Source organism: Pteropus medius, unplaced genomic scaffold (genome assembly GCF_902729225.1).
Source record: "Pteropus medius unplaced genomic scaffold, Ma_sr-lr_union100, whole genome shotgun sequence".
Classification (NCBI taxonomy): Eukaryota; Metazoa; Chordata; class Mammalia; order Chiroptera; family Pteropodidae; genus Pteropus; species Pteropus medius.
Genome location: NW_024349802.1, coordinates 10,986,336 through 11,006,081, shown reverse-complemented (window position 1 = coordinate 11,006,081; position 19,746 = coordinate 10,986,336). Strand labels below are relative to the sequence as shown.

Sequence of the window (19,746 nt, the reverse complement as noted above, 5' to 3'; positions counted from 1 at the left end):
TGCTGAGATGAGATCATGACTTTTTTTCCTTGGGGCAGGGGATATGATTATGCGACTTACCAGATAAGCTGCTGTCTCATTTTGGGTCTCAATTTGGGCTTTAAGTTCTCTTCCAACCCTTTAAGGACAACAGAACCAGGTGGAAGGGGCTTGTGAGAAGGGCTTAGTATTGGAATAGGGAATTGGTACTTACAGGTGGGAGGCAGAAAAGGCAGGGAGAGACCTGGGGTGGGGGAAGTGGGGATAAAAGGCTGGGGCAGTGCCTTTTTTCCTGCTTTGGAATAGGTAGGGAGGGGTTACTGGAGAGGCCTGATTGCAAGAAGGCTGCTTCCTGGAAAGCCTGGAACAGCCCTTGGCAGGGGTTAGGCTAGTACTGTTTACGGTTTGGTGGCTCCTGGAGCCTGTCTTGTAGCCTGCCAAAGGCTCTAATTGCTACTGGAAGGGGACCCAACCAGAGCTGGGAAGGGACCTGGGACCTCTGATCCTAACCAGGTCTGCAGGGGCCCTTGGCTGTGTGGCTGAGATGGGAAGATGGGCACTGAGGAGAACACGAGCCAAGGCATTTCTTTGAATGTTTACTAAGCAGTAAGAAAGTGACACACTCCGTCCCCCAGTCCTTGCCTCAGCCCCTGAGCATGGAGGGCTAAGGGTTGAAAGGAGTGCCTACAAACCAAAGAGAAAGTAGAGCTAAGGGCTTGTCAAGTTGCCCACTCCTATCCCTGGTCGAGCTGCCCCAGAATTAAGGGAGGCCTAAACCAAGTTACTCCCTTCCAAATTAGATGAGGCCAGCAGGCCTTTGGATAACCCCAGGAAGAGAGGGTGGCAGCAGCAGCATGAGGGATTCCTCTAACTCCACATACGAGCCATCTGCACTGGATTAGATGTCCATTTCAAATTGTGCGTCATCTGGAGAGAGAGAAGGCAGGAGGACAGGTTGCTGGGCTGAGGGTCTCAGGCAGCCTTTGGAACTGAACCCACTCTACTTAACCAGGGCATTTGGATTCAAAGGCATTTCTTAATTTTATGTCCTGCTTTCCTTACCGGGTATCTCTTCCTCTGTCTCCTTCTGCTCCTTCAGCTCCTCCAGCTTGGAGCGTAGGACTGTTGGAGTTGTGACTCCGGGAATCTGAGGGAGGCAGCAGGGGGGCGTCCGGGCAATGGGTGAGTTCTTGCACTCCAGCAGGAACTTTCGGTCGTAGATGATCCTGGTTCCTGTCAAGGGGTAGGGGCTAGGTAAGAGGCAGAAGCTTGGGTACAGAACTGTTTGGGGCCCCAGAAACAAGCCTTTTAGGGGTCGGGGAGTCATATTTCTCTGTTTGAAAAGGCTAATGGTCTGCAGCCCAGCCAGGACCTCAGCTGACCAGCCTCCATAGCACTAAGATGTCCAGGCCTAACCAAGATGTAGCTAAGTGGGGCATCCCAACTGGTCCAGGCAGAAGCTTTTGGTTCAGGGGGCTTCAGGAATTTAAGGCTGCTCCTGTTCAGCTCTGTGACTTCGCTGTTTCGGTTCACAAGGTGGGGCCTAGACCTCCAGCCTCAGTTGGAACAGGAAGCCAAGAAACATGTGAAGGCATTCCACCCAGTGCCCCCGCCTGGGCTCTGATACCCTGCAGGGAGGAGCTGTGTTCCCCAAGAAACAGGGACATACTGTTCTTGTTCTGACCCCTCCCAAGTCCTATCAGACTCAGCCCAGGCTAAAGGAACTTGGCACAGAATCCTGTCCTCAAGGGCCCTGCCCTTGTGCTTAGCCGTCCCCTAGGTCTCCACGTGGCACCAACCCCTGGGTGTGGAGCCTAGCAGTTCATGATCCCGCGCTGCTCGCCGAACCAGCCAGCCACAGATACCCCAAGCCCTCGCCCCCAACTGCCCCACCTGTTCTAGTTGCTTTGCAAGACCTGGTGATTCCTACTGAGGTGATGCTCAGTTGGGGCCTCTGCTCCTACTCGGGGTAGGCAAAGTCAGCAGGACTGAGTGAGCAAGGCTCCCAGGACCCAGGCCAGTGAGGATTTCAGTCCGGTCACCCGGAAATAAGGCTTCACTCCCCGGCCCGCCCCCTCAAGCTACAACCTGCAGAGGAGCCTGAGGACGAGACCAAGGCCCGCGCTTCCCTGACGGAACCTCCCTACCCGCACCCCGCGACAGCACGCACGCGCTGGCCTGCCCGCTGCCTGTGGACCCCAGCCCAGCCCGCTGACCTCCCGGGGTAGTTGCGTAGAGCGTGCCCCCCGGCGTGGTGCTGTAGCAGTCCGGCAGCCGGTCTCTGCCCCCGGGAATCGGGCAGCTCGTGGATGTGGACATAGCGAGCGGGACGAGGAGGAAGGCAGTAGCTGGTGCTGTGGACGCGGAGCACAGCGGAGTCTGAAGCGGACTCCGTCGACCACGTGCGGCCTCAGCAACAACACCAAGACGACGTCACGCCCGGGGCGGGGCACCAGCCGTCAATCAACCAGACAATCCCGCCCTATCTGCGAAGGCGCAAGCCCTGGGCTCAGCAAAAGCTGGAATGATTCCCAGGTCCACAAAAGCCTGGGGTTCCTCTTGGCCCAACACTGGCCAGCTAGTCTCCGAATACTGCGGCTATCTACTACTCGCTGTTTATAGCGGGCTGCTGGGGACAGGTGAGGTTCGGCACACATTACTGCTATGTATTAATTCACCCATTCCTCTCAACAGTTTTGGACAGGAAATCACTATCATTAGCTACATTTTACGGGTGAGGAAACTAAAGCCAAGAGAGGTTACCGGTTACAAGTCACATATCTTGTAGGAGGAGGAGCTGGGATTCAGACCTGAGTGTATCTGATTCCAGAGCTTGTGCCCTTCAGAATGGCTGTGTATTGCTTCCCATTAATCAATGACAGTACAAGGTGAAAAGTGCCTAGATGGCCTGGTGCAAGCATGAAGGGGAAGGCAGAGAGGCAGGGTGGCAGGGTGGGCTTTCTGGAGGAAGTGAAACCTGGACCAATTAAAAGATGAATAAAGATTGGGGGACAGGAGAGGTCTGCTTGGTCTTTAGCCCTCTGGAAAGGAAGGTCAGAGTCTGGCCTTAGATTTTTTTGATGCAGACAGTGGTATGAAAGTAGGCAGGAGAGGTGGTGGGGAGAGTAAGTAATCTGTCTAGTACCTATATACACTAAAAATCTCCATTTGATCCACTCGTCCTCTGTTTGGCTTCTTCAAAATCAGTATAACTCCCCCCGGCCCCCACTCCCATTAAGTATAGACCACATGACTTCATGCATTTATTAATATTACTTGAGCTCTGGCTTCATCAGATTTACCCTTAGCTCTGATTTCTTCACTTAGTAAAAAAAAAAAAAAAAAAGGCTAAATGAAGTCAGCACTTCTTATACTTTAATGTGCACATAAATAGCCCAGAGAGTTTGTTAAAATGAGGATTCTGATAAAAAAAAGTCTGGGGTGGGACCTGAGATTCTGGGTTTTTAATAAGATCCCGGGTGATGCAGACCCTTAAGTCAGCAGGTCCTTAGAATCACACTCCAGGGAGCAAGAATATGTATCTTTTATGTTCCAAAAAGGTTTCTGAGTTTCTTTCAAGGTGTCTAAATGAAGTGTCTTAGCAGTGCTGGTGGGTAAGGCTTAGGAAGCAGATTGTAAGGAGCAGTTTATGGCAACTCAGCTTTTAAACAAGGTAAGGAATCTGGTCAGTAGAGTGGGGAATGGGATGGAGGACAGTGAGATTGAAGGTGAAGACACCAGCCTAGTGAAATGTGGTGTGGAAAGGGCAGTGACTGTGAGGTTGGAGAGAAGTGGAAGGGATTCAGAAACATGGAAGAGGAAGGATAAGGTGACTGCTTATGGGTGGAGTGAGGGAGAGGGAGATAAACCAGGATAATTCTCAATCTTCTGACTTGAGTCTTGGTAGCAAGTTGTACTGCCTATTATAATAGGGAAAACAAGGGGAGGGGAATATTTTATATTGAAGGTATTAGATGTGTATGGAATGCTCAGAAGGGGAAGCACAGTAAGGAGCTAGATATACTGAGCTTAGAGAACTCTGGGCCAGCAATTCAGATCTGGGTGGAGTGAAATCTGTGCGTGAGGGATAGATCACTTGGGGAGAAGACACAGGGAAAGAAGAGGCCTAGGCACATCAACATTTATTTAAGGAGTAGTGGAGGAAAAGGATTCATCAAAAGAGATTGAGAAAGACCAGCCAGAAAGGAGTACTAGGAGAGAAGTGTCAAAGGTTTTCAAGAAGGATCAGTGTGGAAGTGTGGCTTCCTTCTACGAATCTACTACAGAACAGCAGAAGGTACTACTACTATAAGGCTGCTGGTAGAAGCTTACTTTTCTTGAGATGCTGTGTGCTGTAAGGGCTGGGACACTGGAGAACAGGTAGTTAGCTTTAGAGAGAAAGCCAGATTCATCATCCAAGCAGTCCATGTGAAAGACCAAGAGTTTAAATCAGAGGATCAACACTGATTACCTGTTAGAGTATTGGAACTTAAAAAAGAAACAAAAAACCTATGCCCAAGCCCTACCCCCAGAGATCTGACTAAACCTCTAAGGGAATATCAGGTCTTTGCCAGCAAACAACATGGGTTGGGTTTGAAATGTATGGGTCCACTTATGTGTAGAGTTTTTTCAATATACAGTTGGCCCTCCATATCCCCAGGATTCAAATCCAAAGGGCTGACTGTATGCCTTGTTCTGTGCCATTTTATATAAGGGACTTGAGCATCTCAAATTTTGGTATCCCCAGGGGGTCCTGGAACCAACACCCCATGTATACCAAGGGACAACTGTACTTTGGACTCATACCATCAAGGTGAAAAGTAGTCACAAAATAGGTTTTCAATCTGATCATTAGATTTATGGCCTTCTTTTCCAAGTTTGGTCTTGAATCCCATGCTCCTGCCCTTTTTTGGAGGTGGTCTTAACACATTTAAGTTTTGAGTATTTAAAACCACTTTTCTCACACCTATTTCCTAACAGGAGAGAGTGAAGGTAAAGGAACCAGCCTGTTGGCAAATGGTGACAAATCTTTGAGAATGAATAGAAAAATGCAGTGTTATTAGAGCTCTTCACCCCAGGACAGGGTCCACTGAAAGACATCACAACCAGCCACACTTCTTGGTAGAAGACATTTAGGTCTAGTTAAAGAACAGGATGTTCAGAAACTGTTTTTGTACAGGCTTGTTTGCCTCTTCCTGGGTTTACAATGTGGTCCAAAGGTCTTACTTAAAACAGTGGGACAGAGCCACTCCTCTGTTCGGCTTGAAACTATAATACAACCAGCCTTTCCCCTCTACAAGCTACCTCAAACTGAGGATGGATCCCTCATGCACTAATTTTGAGGTTGGAAGAAGAATTTGACCAGAATCTACAAGAACAGATGAAAACTGTAGTTCCAAGACCTGAGATTTCTTACCTCTGGTTAGGAGAGGCCACCATTGGCTGTCCAACTCTCTTCTTTGGTCTGGTTAGCTGAGGTGTTGGGATTTCCCCTTTGAGAGCAGGGACTGAAGGAAGCAGACTGGCCTATAAAAGGGCAAGTCAGCACACTGTAGCCACAATAGGTTCAAAGGGTCTTAAAACATCAATAATTTTATTGATAGTGGAATTTTTTTTACATTGAACACAACTTGAAATAAGTGGGTCCAGAAACCTTGATGATATAGTTTTATTCCTCAAAAGGCTGTTATTCTCATGGGGTTTGATCTATGCCTCAACAGGATGTTTCTTAATAACTTGAGGGGCTCACTATGGATGTGTAAGATTTTCTTCCGCCTTCACTAAAATCTCAAAATCAGTACTGGCTCCCACAACAGCAGGCTTTTGATTCCATGTGAGAACCAATGGTAGGGAGCTCTTAAACCTCAGCAATGTAAACTTTCTATTGGTTTCCAGTATTATTATATCATACATTCTTATTCACAAGAAAAAGAAGAAAATTTGTGTTAGAACTAGGAGACTTTTTGAGTTCACATATGTTCAATTTCATTTTCAGATGAGGAAAGTAAAGCCCAGAAATGAGAAATTACTTGCCTAAGGTAATATAGCTTCAAGTAGCAGAAATGAAAATAGAATTTAGTTTTCTGATTCTTATTCCATTGTACCCATCCTGCCTCCCCCCAAATCCCTTGTATATTTTGAAAGTAATTAAGTTCTTACCTGAGCTAGGTTTAATCCAAGGTTCAAGTTGGTAAAAGGCAGTAAAGTAATGCCAGGAGAGGCAAAACAGAGGAAGAAGAGATTGTAGCAGGCAAAATGGGGTGGGGAGTAGGCTACTGGGATCCAAATAGAAAGAAAAGAAGGCAGTGCTGGTAAGAGGGCAGGGAGGAGGGTATTCTAAATAACTACTATTAATTGCATAGCTCCTGTTTCTTTCTAATCCTCCTAGGGGTTTCTCATAATTGCCTCCTCTTCTCATGGATTCTATTTCCTGCGCTGAGATAAAATTTTTCATTCTGTAGTCCTTAAGGCACAGAAAGTAGGGTAAAAGCCTCTTCCAGAATATCCAAATGTATGGTAGATAGTTAAGGTAAAACAAAACTCATCTTTTTGTCCCACTAAGTAATTTACTTAATATCATCTCTCACTAGTGTATGTTTCATAAAGAGTAGTTTCATTCGTTTCACTAATATTAGGTGATTTTTATTGTTGTCAGTGGTAAGTGGAAACAGTATGATATGTAGGTGATCCAAGGGGTCTTTTCTCCCCCTCAGGGTAAAGGGGTCTCTTGAGAGCACTTCAAAGGCAGTAGCTTCAACACCAATGATACTTTCCAAATCCATTCAAAATAGAAAATAAGAAATGAGCCTAAAGAAGCTCTCTCATATGTAAGATGATATGGAAGATAAAAGAAGCAGGTATGTCTCAACTAATGGTGGCTCTGGGAGCCACATAGAGAAGACTGAGAATTCCTGTTAGTATGAGAGAAATGCTGCTTGTATGGTTCTGTTCCTAGTTACTATTTTTTTGTGCATCCTTCTTTGCCTTGATATGTGCTTTGGCTTCTCTAGCGGCCTCAAACATTTGTTTTCTTTTTTGGATTGCCTATACATAAGACCAGGAAATTCAACTATATTAAAACATGAAAAGTTGATGGCTGTTCTTTTCAGTGGAATAGTTTTTCCTTCTCTATTGCATCAGATTCTTGGCATAGCCTATGGTTTGGCCAAAGCAATTCATTTAGTGTTCCTGTGTTTAGCTTGTTAAACATATTGGCTCTTCATACTTGGGGCCATGGAACTAAGCCCAGAATTAGTCACGTATTTATAAACATTACTTAGCTGATTTAACAATACAACAGAATTACAGGAGTCACCCCTACCGCTGCCCACTCCTATGTTCCAACTCAAATAAAACTTAAAACACCTAAAACCAAAATATTTAGACAAAAAAGTCAGGAAGCACAAAAGGAACCTGAAGTTGATGATTTGGGTGTCCTTAAGTTTGTTCAGTGTCATTCGATTGAAATCCTACTGTTCTTATTGACATACTCAAGATCCATAAAGAACTAAATCATCAGTGGTCTATCTGCTAATGTCAGATAAAACACATTGCAGGGGCTTAAAACTTTCTCACTTATAAAATGATACAGAAGAGAAAGAGAACAAGGAATGTTTACCAAATAGAAGATAAATACTCTTAAAAGTACTTTTTTAAGGCAGTCAAAGAATGGACTCTAAAGTGTAAAATGTGAGAAACCCAACCTGATTCAATATGATTGTGGACTGGGTGGTATCTGCATGACCACTGAAAGGATCACACCTCACTTCTAAAACACTGTTCATCTTTTTATTGAATATTCTGGTAAATATTTCACATTAATACAGGCTACATTAAGTAGAGCCACTATATATGACAAGAAATTTACTCAACTTTTTCCTTTTAAGTATGTAAACAACTGTACATGTATTTACCACCCTAAAAGGTTGAAACATGTAATTATCTAATTCTCTTCTGCATACAAGTAGCATTCAGTATGTTTAGCCAAAAGCACTAAGTTCAAAATGGCTAAACTAACCAGACAACATAATCAAGTGGCTAGGAAATTACTTTTTTCTTATACAATGGGCAATCAAATTTCCATTGCTAAAGCCTCAGAGAAAATTTCTTAGTTAGGCACATTAAAAAAAAAAAAATCCCCAGGGTTCTTCCAAGGTCATAGGTTTCTCAAACAAGGCTAAAGAGTAAGACCTTCTAACTTAGTTGACATATTTGAGATGCATGTTTCCAATATGAGGTGCCCACGTGCCAGGCCAAATCTGAAAAGGGGGAGGAAAAATTGGAATTTCTAATTAGGAATCTTTAGACATTTACAAAATGAATATATAAATGCAATGGCAATTCACTGTTTCTGCCTAGGGAGAATACATATATATGAAATAAAATGTTTAGTAGCATCATCTTGATATTGAAAAACTTAATTTAGATCAAGGTGGTCAGATGTCATGACTTTTGATATTTGGAATTTACACTACCCAAAAATGACATGACAAATCTGAAAAAAATAAAGGAGTATTAAGTCCATTTTACCTGCTGGGCATCAGTGCATTCAGTTGAATTTTGAATAACTTTTATCATAGGGTTCCAAGCAGGATCTGGGTTGTGAAGTCCATTAAACAGAGGGCCTCCTGGAACATCAGCAAGCTGAGGATGAGAGGGTATTATGGTGCCTCCATACATGGAAATTGGCAGACCCTAAAACAGCAGAAAGGAAGTGTTAACCATGAAGTAATTATAGACGATGATTCCATAACAGCAGTTTAGATTTCTTTAGTTTCCCTTCAATCAAAGAACTCCAGAGGATCCTATAAGTACAGCACTGTACAGTGTTGAGAAACCAAAAGTGGTTATCTTTATCAGCACCACTTTTCAATGAGAAGAGGAAAAAACAACTAAATCCAATATCAAATCATCAGGAAATTTCTCATATTTGATGAACACATATAATACCCTTAATTTTCCCATATTTAGTTTCACTGATAAGCTTGTGCTAAGAAAAAAAGGGAACTCAACACAATTGCCTGAGGCCATTACATGGCTTTACGGCAGCCAGGAAGCTTTTAGAGCAGATAAGAGGGCATTGGGAGCTCGTAGCCAGCTTTTTGAGGGACAGAGGGCTCCCTCAAAGCTGTGGCAGCAAAACCCAAATCACTCAGGCTTTCTGGGAGGACAGGGTCATCTTCAGGATAGTTTGAGGACAGACTACTGTGGACAACATAATCGACTCTCGAAAAGATCTGGCAAAGTCATGGGAACAAACTATTCTCACCGAAAGGAAGAATGATTTCAATACAAACTATTCCTTAACATGTGCCACATTGGCTGACAAAGTGTTAAACAAGTTACAATGATATTTGTCAACTCACTTTAGAAAAATCCACAAAACTGCTTGCCATAGGCTGATGAAAAATGTTAGAGGGGGCTACCATTCCAGAATCATCTCTCTCCATTGGCTGATGCTGGGAGAACGTGCTTGGGTCTGATAATTGTTGATGCATTGGATGGTTCCCTATCACAGACTGTGACCAACTTGATAAGCTTTCTGGAAAGAAGAATTGAAAACAGATGTTTATTTGTAGAAAATAACAAAACTACCACTTGATTGTGTTTCATACTAAATTTTATCAAAATCACTCTTCTGAAGAGCTCAGGGCATGTTCATGACAATCTCTGCAAACCAAGTTCCTGGAAAACTGGGTGAAGCCCTTTGAGTATCCCAAACATTCTGTCTTGTCCTTCAAAAGATTAAGTGCTCTCTGAAAGAACTCAAAAGACTATCCCATTCTACAGCGAAAAGCTTAAGAGGGAAAGGAAATATGCTTTGAATCTTTTACTTCTAGCCAACTCTGTTATTTTGTATATATTATATATTATTATTATATATATTACATATATTATATATAATCCAAATTAGCATTCCAGACTCTCAGACTGGATTGAATTCTTCAAAAATATAAACACTGCTACTGATTGTTAAATGTAGGAACTAAGCTTTTTTGTTTTAAAGAACTAAGTTTTAATGGCAAAAACCTATAACTTACTTGAGATATCCCTGCAGACAGAGGGCAAGGTAACTGTACCTGACATAGCATTGACACCAAATGACCAGATTCCACTGTGTCCAACAGGAGCGACAAAACTGGTCCCCACAGGGGCTTGTGCGACAGATCCTCCTTGCCGAATCCGGGCTAGTCTCTCTGTTCCAATGGGGGGAGGTATCTTCCGATCCTGACTGGCATTACCTCCTTTTGGCTGGCCCAATGTTGGTGGGGCAGAAGTGGCTGAAAGAGGTGAAGATGATCCCGAAGAAACAGATGGAATAGGAGAGTCACCTGGTGGCAAAATATTTCTCTATTGTTTTATTACATATAAAAACTAATGATAAGAACATGAGAAACCTTGTTGGAAAGAGCTATTCCACAACACAGGTTCTGTTAAAAAAAAAAACCTTTATAATTTTGTAAGATCACTCAAATGAGAATATGTAAATTTTATATAAACATTATTTTATACCACTTCTGCCTATATCAAGTATAAACAAATAATCTTAAAAATTTCCAAATTGAACTGAACAAGGCTAGAAAAGAAAAAAAACACATTTATTCTTACTCTGGTTCTAAATAATCTTCTCAAAATACATTTTAAATGAACTTACACGTGGCAATGTTTGCATAGTACCTGGCATATTGTCTGTAAAAAAGCTGCTGGCCCTCTATACATATTAGTTGTTTTCTTTTTTCCCCTTTCTACAGCCTTTTGTATTCATAAGAAAAAAGGTTAAATGTTAGCAAAGCATAATAGGATTCAGTTTGTGGCTGTTTCTTAACGGGACTGTCAGGTAATATGGGTAGTTTTCCTTGTTAAAAGAGCCAATATTCACTGACTACCTCATGATGCTCATTAAAAAAAAAAAAAATCAAATCCTGTTTAAGTCCTGTTAGAACTTTGTCGATTCTAAATACTGAAATAAACAAGTCAGAACAGAGGAATACTTTTACTTATATATGGCAATAATACGATTGCCTAATATGTAAAAATAAAGGAGGAATCATACCAAATTGACCAGATATATAAATTCAGCTTCTTTCCAGACTTATGAAATTATTTCACAATACTGCCCCTGAATGGTCTATGAAACTACTTGTAAAACCTCTTGACCCAACTCTCAATATAAACATGCCTGGCTTAGAATAGCTTGACCCTTCTTAAGTGTTCTATCCTACAAATGACTGACCATTTTGCCATGACTGCAATACAAACCTTGGGCATCTGCATACCATTTAGATAACTAAAGTTAACAATATAGCATTCCCTGGTACAAAAGGTTTAATAACTTATTCAAGACTCTTTGGGAAGAGTTCCTCTAGGATCCCTACATGAGTTTGAGGCGCTTGTCCAAGGATGGGGAGAAAAATGTTGTCTGTTGAAACTAGGAGTCCCAACAGGAGCTGGCCCTTGCAGGAAAACGCGTGTTCCTGGTATGCCGGAAAAACTTGTCAGAGGAGCAGAAGAGGAAGATGGGGAGCTGCCTGATGGGTCAATGGATGGTAACCCTGAAATAAAACAGGTCCAAGACATCCGATTAGCCAAGGCTTTAAGATGGAAAGTCCAAGGTCCACTTAATTTCTCTTTAAAAAGAAGAATGCATGCTGTTAATTTTGTAGAGTACGGCAAAAGAATCCATTCATGTGATGCTGTTTGGTATGGCCCAAACCCATTTTTTTCTTGCAGTCCAGAAGAACATCACCAAACAGCACTAGATATAGAAAAGTGAGCCCAATGTTTAAGAATGGCGGCCTCCTGTAGCATGTTCTGGATAAACCTCAGCTTTCACTGGAAGGGACTTGAGTGAGAGCAAGTTGTGATTAAGTGGTACCCATCAATAACTTTGGCTTTCCCTTTTGTGGAAAATCTCAAAGTACAGTTGTGCATCTACATAACTTCAGTCACTTCCTATGGAAGATGAATAACAAAACCTACATGTTTCCTTCGTAATGATATTTTCAGGATTCCATCTGATTAAAAAAAAAACAGTTGAAACTATATATATCAAAGTTTTTATTTACTTTGCATAAATTTCAATTTAGCAGTCTTTTCAAATTCCATGGCTTTCTCTGGAGAATGTATTTGGGAAAATGGACAAGGTTCTGAAAAAGGATTATACGTGCTTACTTCAGGAAAAAGTAGTTAATATCTACATTAAAAAAACATCAAAACTTCTCTCAAGCAAGTTTTATTCATCTGATTAAAGTATACAATTCAAAGGCTTTTAGTATATTCACGAGGCTGTGCAGCTATCACCACAATCAATTTAGGATGTTTGTATTTACCCTAAAAGAAAATCTGTAGCTGTCAGTCTCCATTGTCCTTTATCCCATATCCCTACCTCTAAGCAACCACTAATATACTCTCTGTCTCTACAGATTTGCCTATTCTGGAAATTTCATATAAAAGGAATCATACAATGTGGTCTTTTGTGACTGGCTTCTTTCACTTGGCATACTGTTTTCAAAGTTCATCCATATTGTAGCATAAATCAATATTTCCTTTTTTCTATTATATTTCATTATGTAGATATTATAGTAATATATAGTAATACATTATGATTATATGTAATATATATCATAATGATAATATCTCATTATATACCACATTTTGTTTTTCCATTCATCAGTTGACGGACATTGGGTTGTTTCCACTTTCTGGACATTACATATAATGCTGCTACGAATATTTATATACCAGTTTCTGTGTAAATATGTTTTCTCTTTGGTATTACTGGATCATATAGTAGGTCTCTTTAACTTTTTGAGGAGCTGTCAAACTGTTTTTCCAAAGTGGCTGTATAATTTTAAATTTCCACCAGCAGCACTTGACGGTTTCAATTTTTTTCACCTTTTCCCATTTTCTTCAGTATTACTATTTCTTACCTATAAACCAGGAGAATAAACTATATCCATGAAAGAAGAGCATCGACAAAAGAAACCATCCACGCAGTTAAGAAATTAGATCAAGCTTAATCAATCCTGAATCCCAGAAAGGTCAAGGATTAATACTTGCTTTTATTATTATTATTATTATTATTATTATCTTAATTAGCAATAAATAATTTTGATGCTATGAATCTGAATAATTAAGGTCCCCAAACCTTGTTTTCTACCAAACTAGATCGATGATTTCCTTGACTCTTTTCTTTTCCAGACATTCATCACCTGCACATCTGTGATACAGTATGTGGAATGCAAAAACTAAAACACTGGAATATGAGAGATCTGAAGTCCAACTCTGGCTAAGTTACTCTAAATTCATATATTAGTGCCAGATAAGTCAAGAATTAATGCTATTTACTACAGCTTGAGATGTGGCAACGAGCTCTTCTTTCACCTTGGGACCTATGAAAACCTCTATTAAAATAGTTTTCCCAAATGAAAAGTTAAAATAGATACCTATTTATAGAAAAAAAAAATCTAGAAAATATTTTGGACCATAGATGGTCTTAGGTAAGCTTGAATTTCTGTTAGAAAGATGAAATAACAGTTATGTTTTCCTGAAAACACAGTAAATGGAAAAACATCAGAGATGAAAGCTAAGACTGGCTATACCATATCCATGAACTCACAAATTTTAAATAACATAGATCAGTTTATAATTAGCAAAAAAGGAAGGATGCACTATGGGACAGTTTTCCAACTAGAAGAAAAATTCTTAGTGACAATAGTTCCTCTTACCCTCATCCTAGGTCAGCCACAATTTCTAATTTATTTTCAGAAGAGTGCAGATGGGACTGAAATTTAGCTCTTACACTCTGGAAAATAGATTCTAATTTCAAGTATCTTCAAGCCAACACTGGCCTCATATCTTTCTATATATTTTTTCAGCAGCTAATTTCTGATTTCGAGAAATGAACAGATGAATCTATGCTGGTCTTTTTAAAAGTAGAGCCCACAAATGACTGGATCTCTTCAAACAGCTTCATCTTATATAAATAATATAGAGTACTATTAAACAACATTTAATATTTGGTCTGAGCATCCAAGACTGAAAACCAAGAAAGAAGATTATGAGCTGGTGCCTAAACGCCTTTGTAACTTGAACTTTTTAAATTTGAGAAATGTAAATAATCACTGATTTTTATTTATTTATTGTTATTTTATTAATTATTATTACTAGTTTTTAGGTGAGGCAAGCCTTGGTTGACCTCACAAATTGCAAGGACCTTGTCAGCTTACAATCCTTATTTTTTATTTTTTACGCCTGCAGCACTTGGTCTTCCTAGGTGGTCTCCCATCCAAGTACTAAACAGGCCCGACCCTGTTTAGCTTCCGAAATCAGACGGGATTGAGCTTGTTCAGAGTGGCATATAATATCAAAAAATCACTTTAAAAATCTGTGATTTTAAAAAGTCTATACAACTGGAGTCCTTGAGGCATCCTATGAGTTCTTTTTTATTAATATCTTAACACCAATTCTAAGAAAATGGACTGCCCCAAGGTCCTTTCTATGAGGGACAGAGAGATCATACAGAGTTAACTCATTATGTATGAGTGACTTACCTAGAGCCACTTTTTGGCCTACTCAATCAGCAATCATTAAAGGGTCTTTCCTATTTATGACACACTTTCATTTCTTTAAGATCATGCAATATTATGTACAAAACAAATGCTTTATTATCTTGGAAGATTAGATGATGGTGTTAGAGCCCCAAACTGAGCAGCAGCAAAAGTTCTAATAACTTACCGACTGGACTAGTAGAAACTCGCTGGGCGGGTGGTCTGAAGCCAGGTGCCTTGGAGTTGTCAGGGTGCACGTTTTCCAAGTGTCCAAGTACAGAGTTACCCAGGAACGCTGACTGAACAGTGAAAGAGGCATCTGCAGCAACTCTTGAGGATAGTGGACCATCTCCCCAACCCTGGTTAGCTGGTACCTGACTGCTATCAAAAAGACTACTGAAGTGATTGAAAAGTGTGGCTGGGCCAAACGTAGGTGGCAATGATTTATTTGCTGGGTTAATGTGCATCTGAGAACCATTCATGATGTTCATGGCTGAAGAAAGCTGCACTGTAGCTGGTGGGCCTTGAGGTGGTGTTAAAGGAACTGGATTTGTAACAAAAATAGACTGGGGATCCTGGTGTATAGTTGCATTTGGTACCACTGAGTAAAAAGAACCTCTGGGCTGCATTCGATGAGAAACTCGAGGTGCTGGTACAGCTAATTGAGGTAAATTATTGGTATCCTGATTATCAGCAGCAACCAATCTTGGTGATGCCAAAGTCAATGGAGCAGGTTCTGAATTAGATGCAAAAGGCATTGACATAGGACTTGAGTCAGACACACTGGATGGCTGGGCCTCCTCTTTTGTGTTGTTGGAAGGAGGAGTGGGACTACTGGATGGGTGAGTTTCTGGAGCTCCTGGGGTGTTGCTGGCAGAGCTACTGCAGCTATTTGCAGTTGAAGATGGGGTACACAGGTTTGCTATGGGCTGGTCCTGTGTGGACACTTTCTCTTTAGGGGGTGGCATGGCAGAGAAAGACTCCATCTTTTGTGAAGAAAGCTGTGTTTGAGGAGTACTTGAGGACAGAAATGTGGTGGGAACTTGCCCACTAGTGATAGGTGCAGAGGAGACCGAAGGCAGGGAACTACAAGTGCTTGTCACAGAGGAAATCACTGTTGCTGGAGGACTCGTCTTAGGCACACAGGCAAACAACTGCTTTCTGACTGATGAAGGAGTCCGGGTATTAGTCACACACAGTTGCTGACTGGCAGCAACTACAGAAGAGACAGTGATAGGACAACTGGCAGTAGCTAGTCCAGCAGACTCTGAAGGTAAAACAGTTCCATTCTGGTTAGGTAGACGGCCAGTATTATTATGCTTTGGAGAGTTATTTGTGTTGCCAGGATTCACAGGTCTCACTGGGAATGGTCCCCAAGTGTTAGGAGAGGGTGAAAAGGTTCCTCCAAACTGGGCCATGGGTAAGCGAGGATGCCGAATCTGTTGCATAGTCTGAGCAGCCAGCAAGGCAAAATGAGGGTGGGGATAAGCTAAGGGTAGAGAAACTGGGAAAGAAGAACGTACATTTGTTGGAACGTTCTTATTAAGTTTATTAGTGGGCTGGAACGTAGATAATGTTGTTGCCTGTGAAGTAACAAGAGGTGGAGCACCCAAGGGAAATGCATTTTTACTGGAAGTTGCTGTGGTGCCTACTCCAGATGAGAAGTTTGCATGAATGGATTTGGTGCTAGCAGGTGTTCTGATGTGATTTTTAGGAATCAAATCTTCCAGTTCCTTAGCAGGATCTTGAATAAGTGCATTGATAAGCTGAACCGCATATCTTGTTGATTCTGTACCACCCCTGAAGAGAAAACAAACAAAAAAAAAACAAGATTAAAAAAACATAAAAAAAAGGTAATCTTTACCATAAAAGAAAATTCTTGATTCTACCACACCTAACAAAAGTATACTTCTAATAAACTTTAATTTCCACAAAGAACTACCAATATACATTCTTCACAATTACCGTATTGTGATCATTCTCTCGCCATTCTTATCCTTTTGTTTATCCACATCAATGTGGGCACCAGTAACATCCTGTATTGCAGTGATGTTGCATCCTCCTCTTCCCATTATCCTGGAAACCACCGAAGCTGGAACAGACAATTTCTTTGACCTAAAAAATGAAGACTACACATGAGCTTATGAAATCAAATGTCTCTGAATAGTAAATGTCTTTTATTAAAAAAGATGTCTCAGTAAGTATGTTCATGGACATTTATAGAATGATATTTCTCAAATCTTAAAGTGCAAATTACTAGAAGTTTTTAAAAATTGACCTCTTATATTTAATTTAGTAAAGGTAAAAATTGCATTGCCATTGAAAACAAAAATTATATTATCTAAGCATTCAAATTTGTCCAAAATATCATGTTAAGGAAACTGCAGTGACCATATGTATTAACTTTCTAAATTAAAATAATGTATACCATATTGTTAAACTTCATACTGAATAAGAAGCTAGCTTATCAATATCAATAACATATATTTAGCAATATATACTTAAAAAAATAAAGCCTTAGATTTGAACTACATGAAAAGCAACTCACAAGTGGAGCCCAGGACTTCCACTTGTGTGTGAGGTAAGCAGAGCCAGACAGAAGACCAGAGGCTGACCTTGGTATCTAACAAGATGGCCTGACTACCCGACAGGGTTATCAAAGTAACCCAGTATTTGCTGACAAGACTATATGAGAGCAACACCCATTATTTTCATGTGAGCATTGGTGAAGCCTAGGATTTCCCCTTTGAGGGAGGAGGGACCTTCAAACTTGAAATATTCCTTCCAGAAGAATGTCCAGTTGCAGCCCCTAAAATATATTCCATAATCAAAATTTATTATCTTAATATAGACAAGGTGGGAAGAATATATTTAGATATTTTGAAAGCTAGATCATGGAGTAGGCTTTATGACACGAATAATACTTAAACTGATCTGATCATCAAGTGTGCATCACTTCTGTGTGCCAAGACTTCTTCCTTTTTTGTTTGCATTTAATGGACAGAATAAAATTTTGTTTGCATTTATATTTTACAGAATAAAAACCCAAAAGTCTCAGTCTTTGGTGATTAAATGCACCTTAGCACATCTATGTCTTGTCTTGATTCCTTGCTATAAAGCATGAGCAGAAGCTAGAAGTATCATCTGGATGGTGCAGAACATTTAAAAGCAGTGGCCCCTCTCTGCTTGTATTCATTTCCCCCTATATGGTTTAAGTACAAAGCAGTGGAAATGATGGAAATTGTCAGAGTTAGCTGCAGGGGTGTGGTTGTACTTTTTTTTTTCCTTTTTGAAGAATAAGGTGGTTGTAATTTTACAGGTTCCCTTCCCCCTTTTTATGGTGATCTAATTGCATTGGTGAAAAGCAGCTAACCAGATCCTCAGAATACGATCTGTACTCAGGTCTTTATTTAAACATTGTAAATGGATAAGCCTGACTGAATGAACCAAAAGGGGACCATTAAACGAACATCACAGCCCTCACTAATAAGATTGTGACTTTGCTGTCAAGAGAAGAATCTTCCCTTGAAGAAGAAGCTTGTAACCATTTTGTATGGTTTGTCTAAACTTCTGTAAATCTTATGTTTTAATAAAATATTTTTTGTTATTCTAAAGCCAACATTTGTCGTGTCATAAAATACGTAGGCAAAATTTGCACATTGCTTCTCATTTTGCTTTAGCCTACTTTAGATTTTGTATGGCAATACAGTTTAAAATAATAACTACATTCACATTATTCATTAATTAATTAGGTAACCATCTCACAGAAGAATCTGTATGGTCTATGAAAGTTTAAAAAATGACCAATTCTACTTACCTTCGTACAACTTCTTTCCATCCTTCTTCTCTTTTTTGTCCCCTTTTAGGGCTGGTCAGGGTCAGCTTTATGTTTGGAGAGTTTAATGGCAATGACACTGACTTGTAGCTTGTTGATAAGGAATTAGGATTCATTTCACCTTCAAGTCTGAAAAAAGAAATATCAAGTCCAATAAAAGATAAAATTTAAGTTAGAAACTCAAGAGATTATTCCTTTATAGACAAAGTTATGCTGAAATATTTGAATTAGAATCTGGCATGTTAAATTATCAATTCAGAAAAATAAAACAGGGCAAATAGTCCATCATGTATTTTAGTATTAAAATGGATTCAGAAGCCAAAAGTTGTACTATAAACAAAAAAAATGACAGCTAAAATCAAGATGTGCTAATATTTTCAACTTCAAATTGAATCATAAAAATTTATAATAATCTCATTTCATAGTTAGCACATGATCAGGATGGCATTGATGAATTTCAGTTTTGAATACTGAAGACAAATAATGTCATGGTGGACTTAAACTGTTTAACACAACTTGTGCTTGACGTATATGTTCTTCAAATTCTTGAGCCAGGCATGAAAAAGGACAGATGGATATAGAGTTAACGATTAGAAACATTTACCGGGTTTGAGGTTTAGAAGTAGTGGCACTTTTTTCGTCTTGGGAATGGAGTAGCAGTGAGGGGTATCTTCGATCACCAGAGGAATTCATATCTATAGCGAAGTTTAACTCTTGGCTTTTACCACCACTGCTACTCTCACTGTTGCAATCTGTGCTGTCCAAGTTATCTGAATCACTATTTCCACCTGCACCACCACCTCTGGGTTCGCCATTTATTTTATTTTTATCTGCCTTCTGCTGTGCTAAGGATATATGTTGTTCTGGTAGTATTAAAGGTGCAGTGGGAGGGGTCTCTTTTGTTTTGTTCTTCTTATTTTTCCGATTGGTGCTGGGGGTTGTCACCACGTTGGCCCTTTTTTTCCCAAACACATTGGTGAATGTTGCAGATGTTGCTGAGATGCCAATGGTGGTGGTGGTGGTTGCACTAGGAGGCTCTATGGGAACTTCTTGCTCCACTGAAATTATCAAAAAGGATAAAAACCACATTGAGAGCCACAGATCTCAAAATAAACTGTTACAGGTATACCTAAATATTTCATAATAATTCAGTCCCTTAGGTCATATTTTCCTTTCATGAGTATTCACTAGTAAATAAAGAAATCTTTACTATTGTTAGAACAAATATATCTATCATATTTTGATGTCTAAACTGGTATAAAACATTCACATTATTAACATTCTTAACATCTGAAATGCTAGTCTTATGAACTAACCAAAAATAACAATAGTTTGAATTTAGGAAGTTTTTCAAATAGTATTTTGGAATTAGAATTCGAATAC

The 19,746-nt window shown here is 40.1% G+C and overlaps 2 protein-coding genes across 4 annotated transcripts in view; both read right to left on the bottom strand.

Moving 5' to 3' along the window:
- Positions 1-562: 562 nt before the first annotated feature.
- EIF4EBP3 (eukaryotic translation initiation factor 4E binding protein 3) lies at positions 563-2,415 on the bottom strand. The gene is made up of 3 exons (XM_039836307.1): positions 2,196-2,415; positions 1,042-1,212; positions 563-906 (listed from the first exon to the last, which is right to left on the bottom strand). The coding sequence occupies exons 1-3, from the start codon at positions 2,296-2,298 to the stop codon at positions 878-880; spliced, it is 303 nt and encodes a 100-aa protein (XP_039692241.1). The 5' UTR covers positions 2,299-2,415; the 3' UTR covers positions 563-877.
- A 5,330-nt stretch (positions 2,416-7,745) lies between these two features.
- The window catches only part of ANKHD1 (ankyrin repeat and KH domain containing 1), a 90,723-nt gene continuing 78,722 nt past the window's right edge, over positions 7,746-19,746 (bottom strand). The window contains exons 27-35 of one of the 3 annotated variants that reach the window (XM_039836287.1): positions 18,968-19,421; positions 18,346-18,492; positions 16,494-16,643; positions 14,716-16,328; positions 11,355-11,531; positions 10,059-10,310; positions 9,345-9,520; positions 8,509-8,673; positions 7,746-8,237 (exon numbers count right to left, since the gene is read on the bottom strand). In XM_039836287.1, coding sequence (XP_039692221.1) covers positions 8,178-8,237; positions 8,509-8,673; positions 9,345-9,520; positions 10,059-10,310; positions 11,355-11,531; positions 14,716-16,328; positions 16,494-16,643; positions 18,346-18,492; positions 18,968-19,421 — 3,194 coding nt within the window. In that variant the 3' untranslated portion in view covers positions 7,746-8,177. The remainder of the gene's footprint in view (positions 8,238-8,508; positions 8,674-9,344; positions 9,521-10,058; positions 10,311-11,354; positions 11,532-14,715; positions 16,329-16,493; positions 16,644-18,345; positions 18,493-18,967; positions 19,422-19,746) is intronic. The other 2 variants (XM_039836288.1, XM_039836289.1) reach the window with 2 other exon arrangements.

Excerpts from the sequence above, each read along its gene's own strand:
- EIF4EBP3 (XM_039836307.1), bottom strand. The coding sequence starts at position 2,298 with ATGTCCACATCCACGAGCTGCCCGATTCCCGGGGGCAGAGACCGGCTG. Across the intron at positions 1,213-2,195 it reads CTACGCAACTACCCCGGGAG|GAACCAGGATCATCTACGAC; the intron begins GTCAGCGGGCTG and ends ACCCCTTGACAG. Across the intron at positions 907-1,041 it reads GACAGAGGAAGAGATACCCG|ATGACGCACAATTTGAAATG; the intron begins GTAAGGAAAGCA and ends CTCTCTCTCCAG.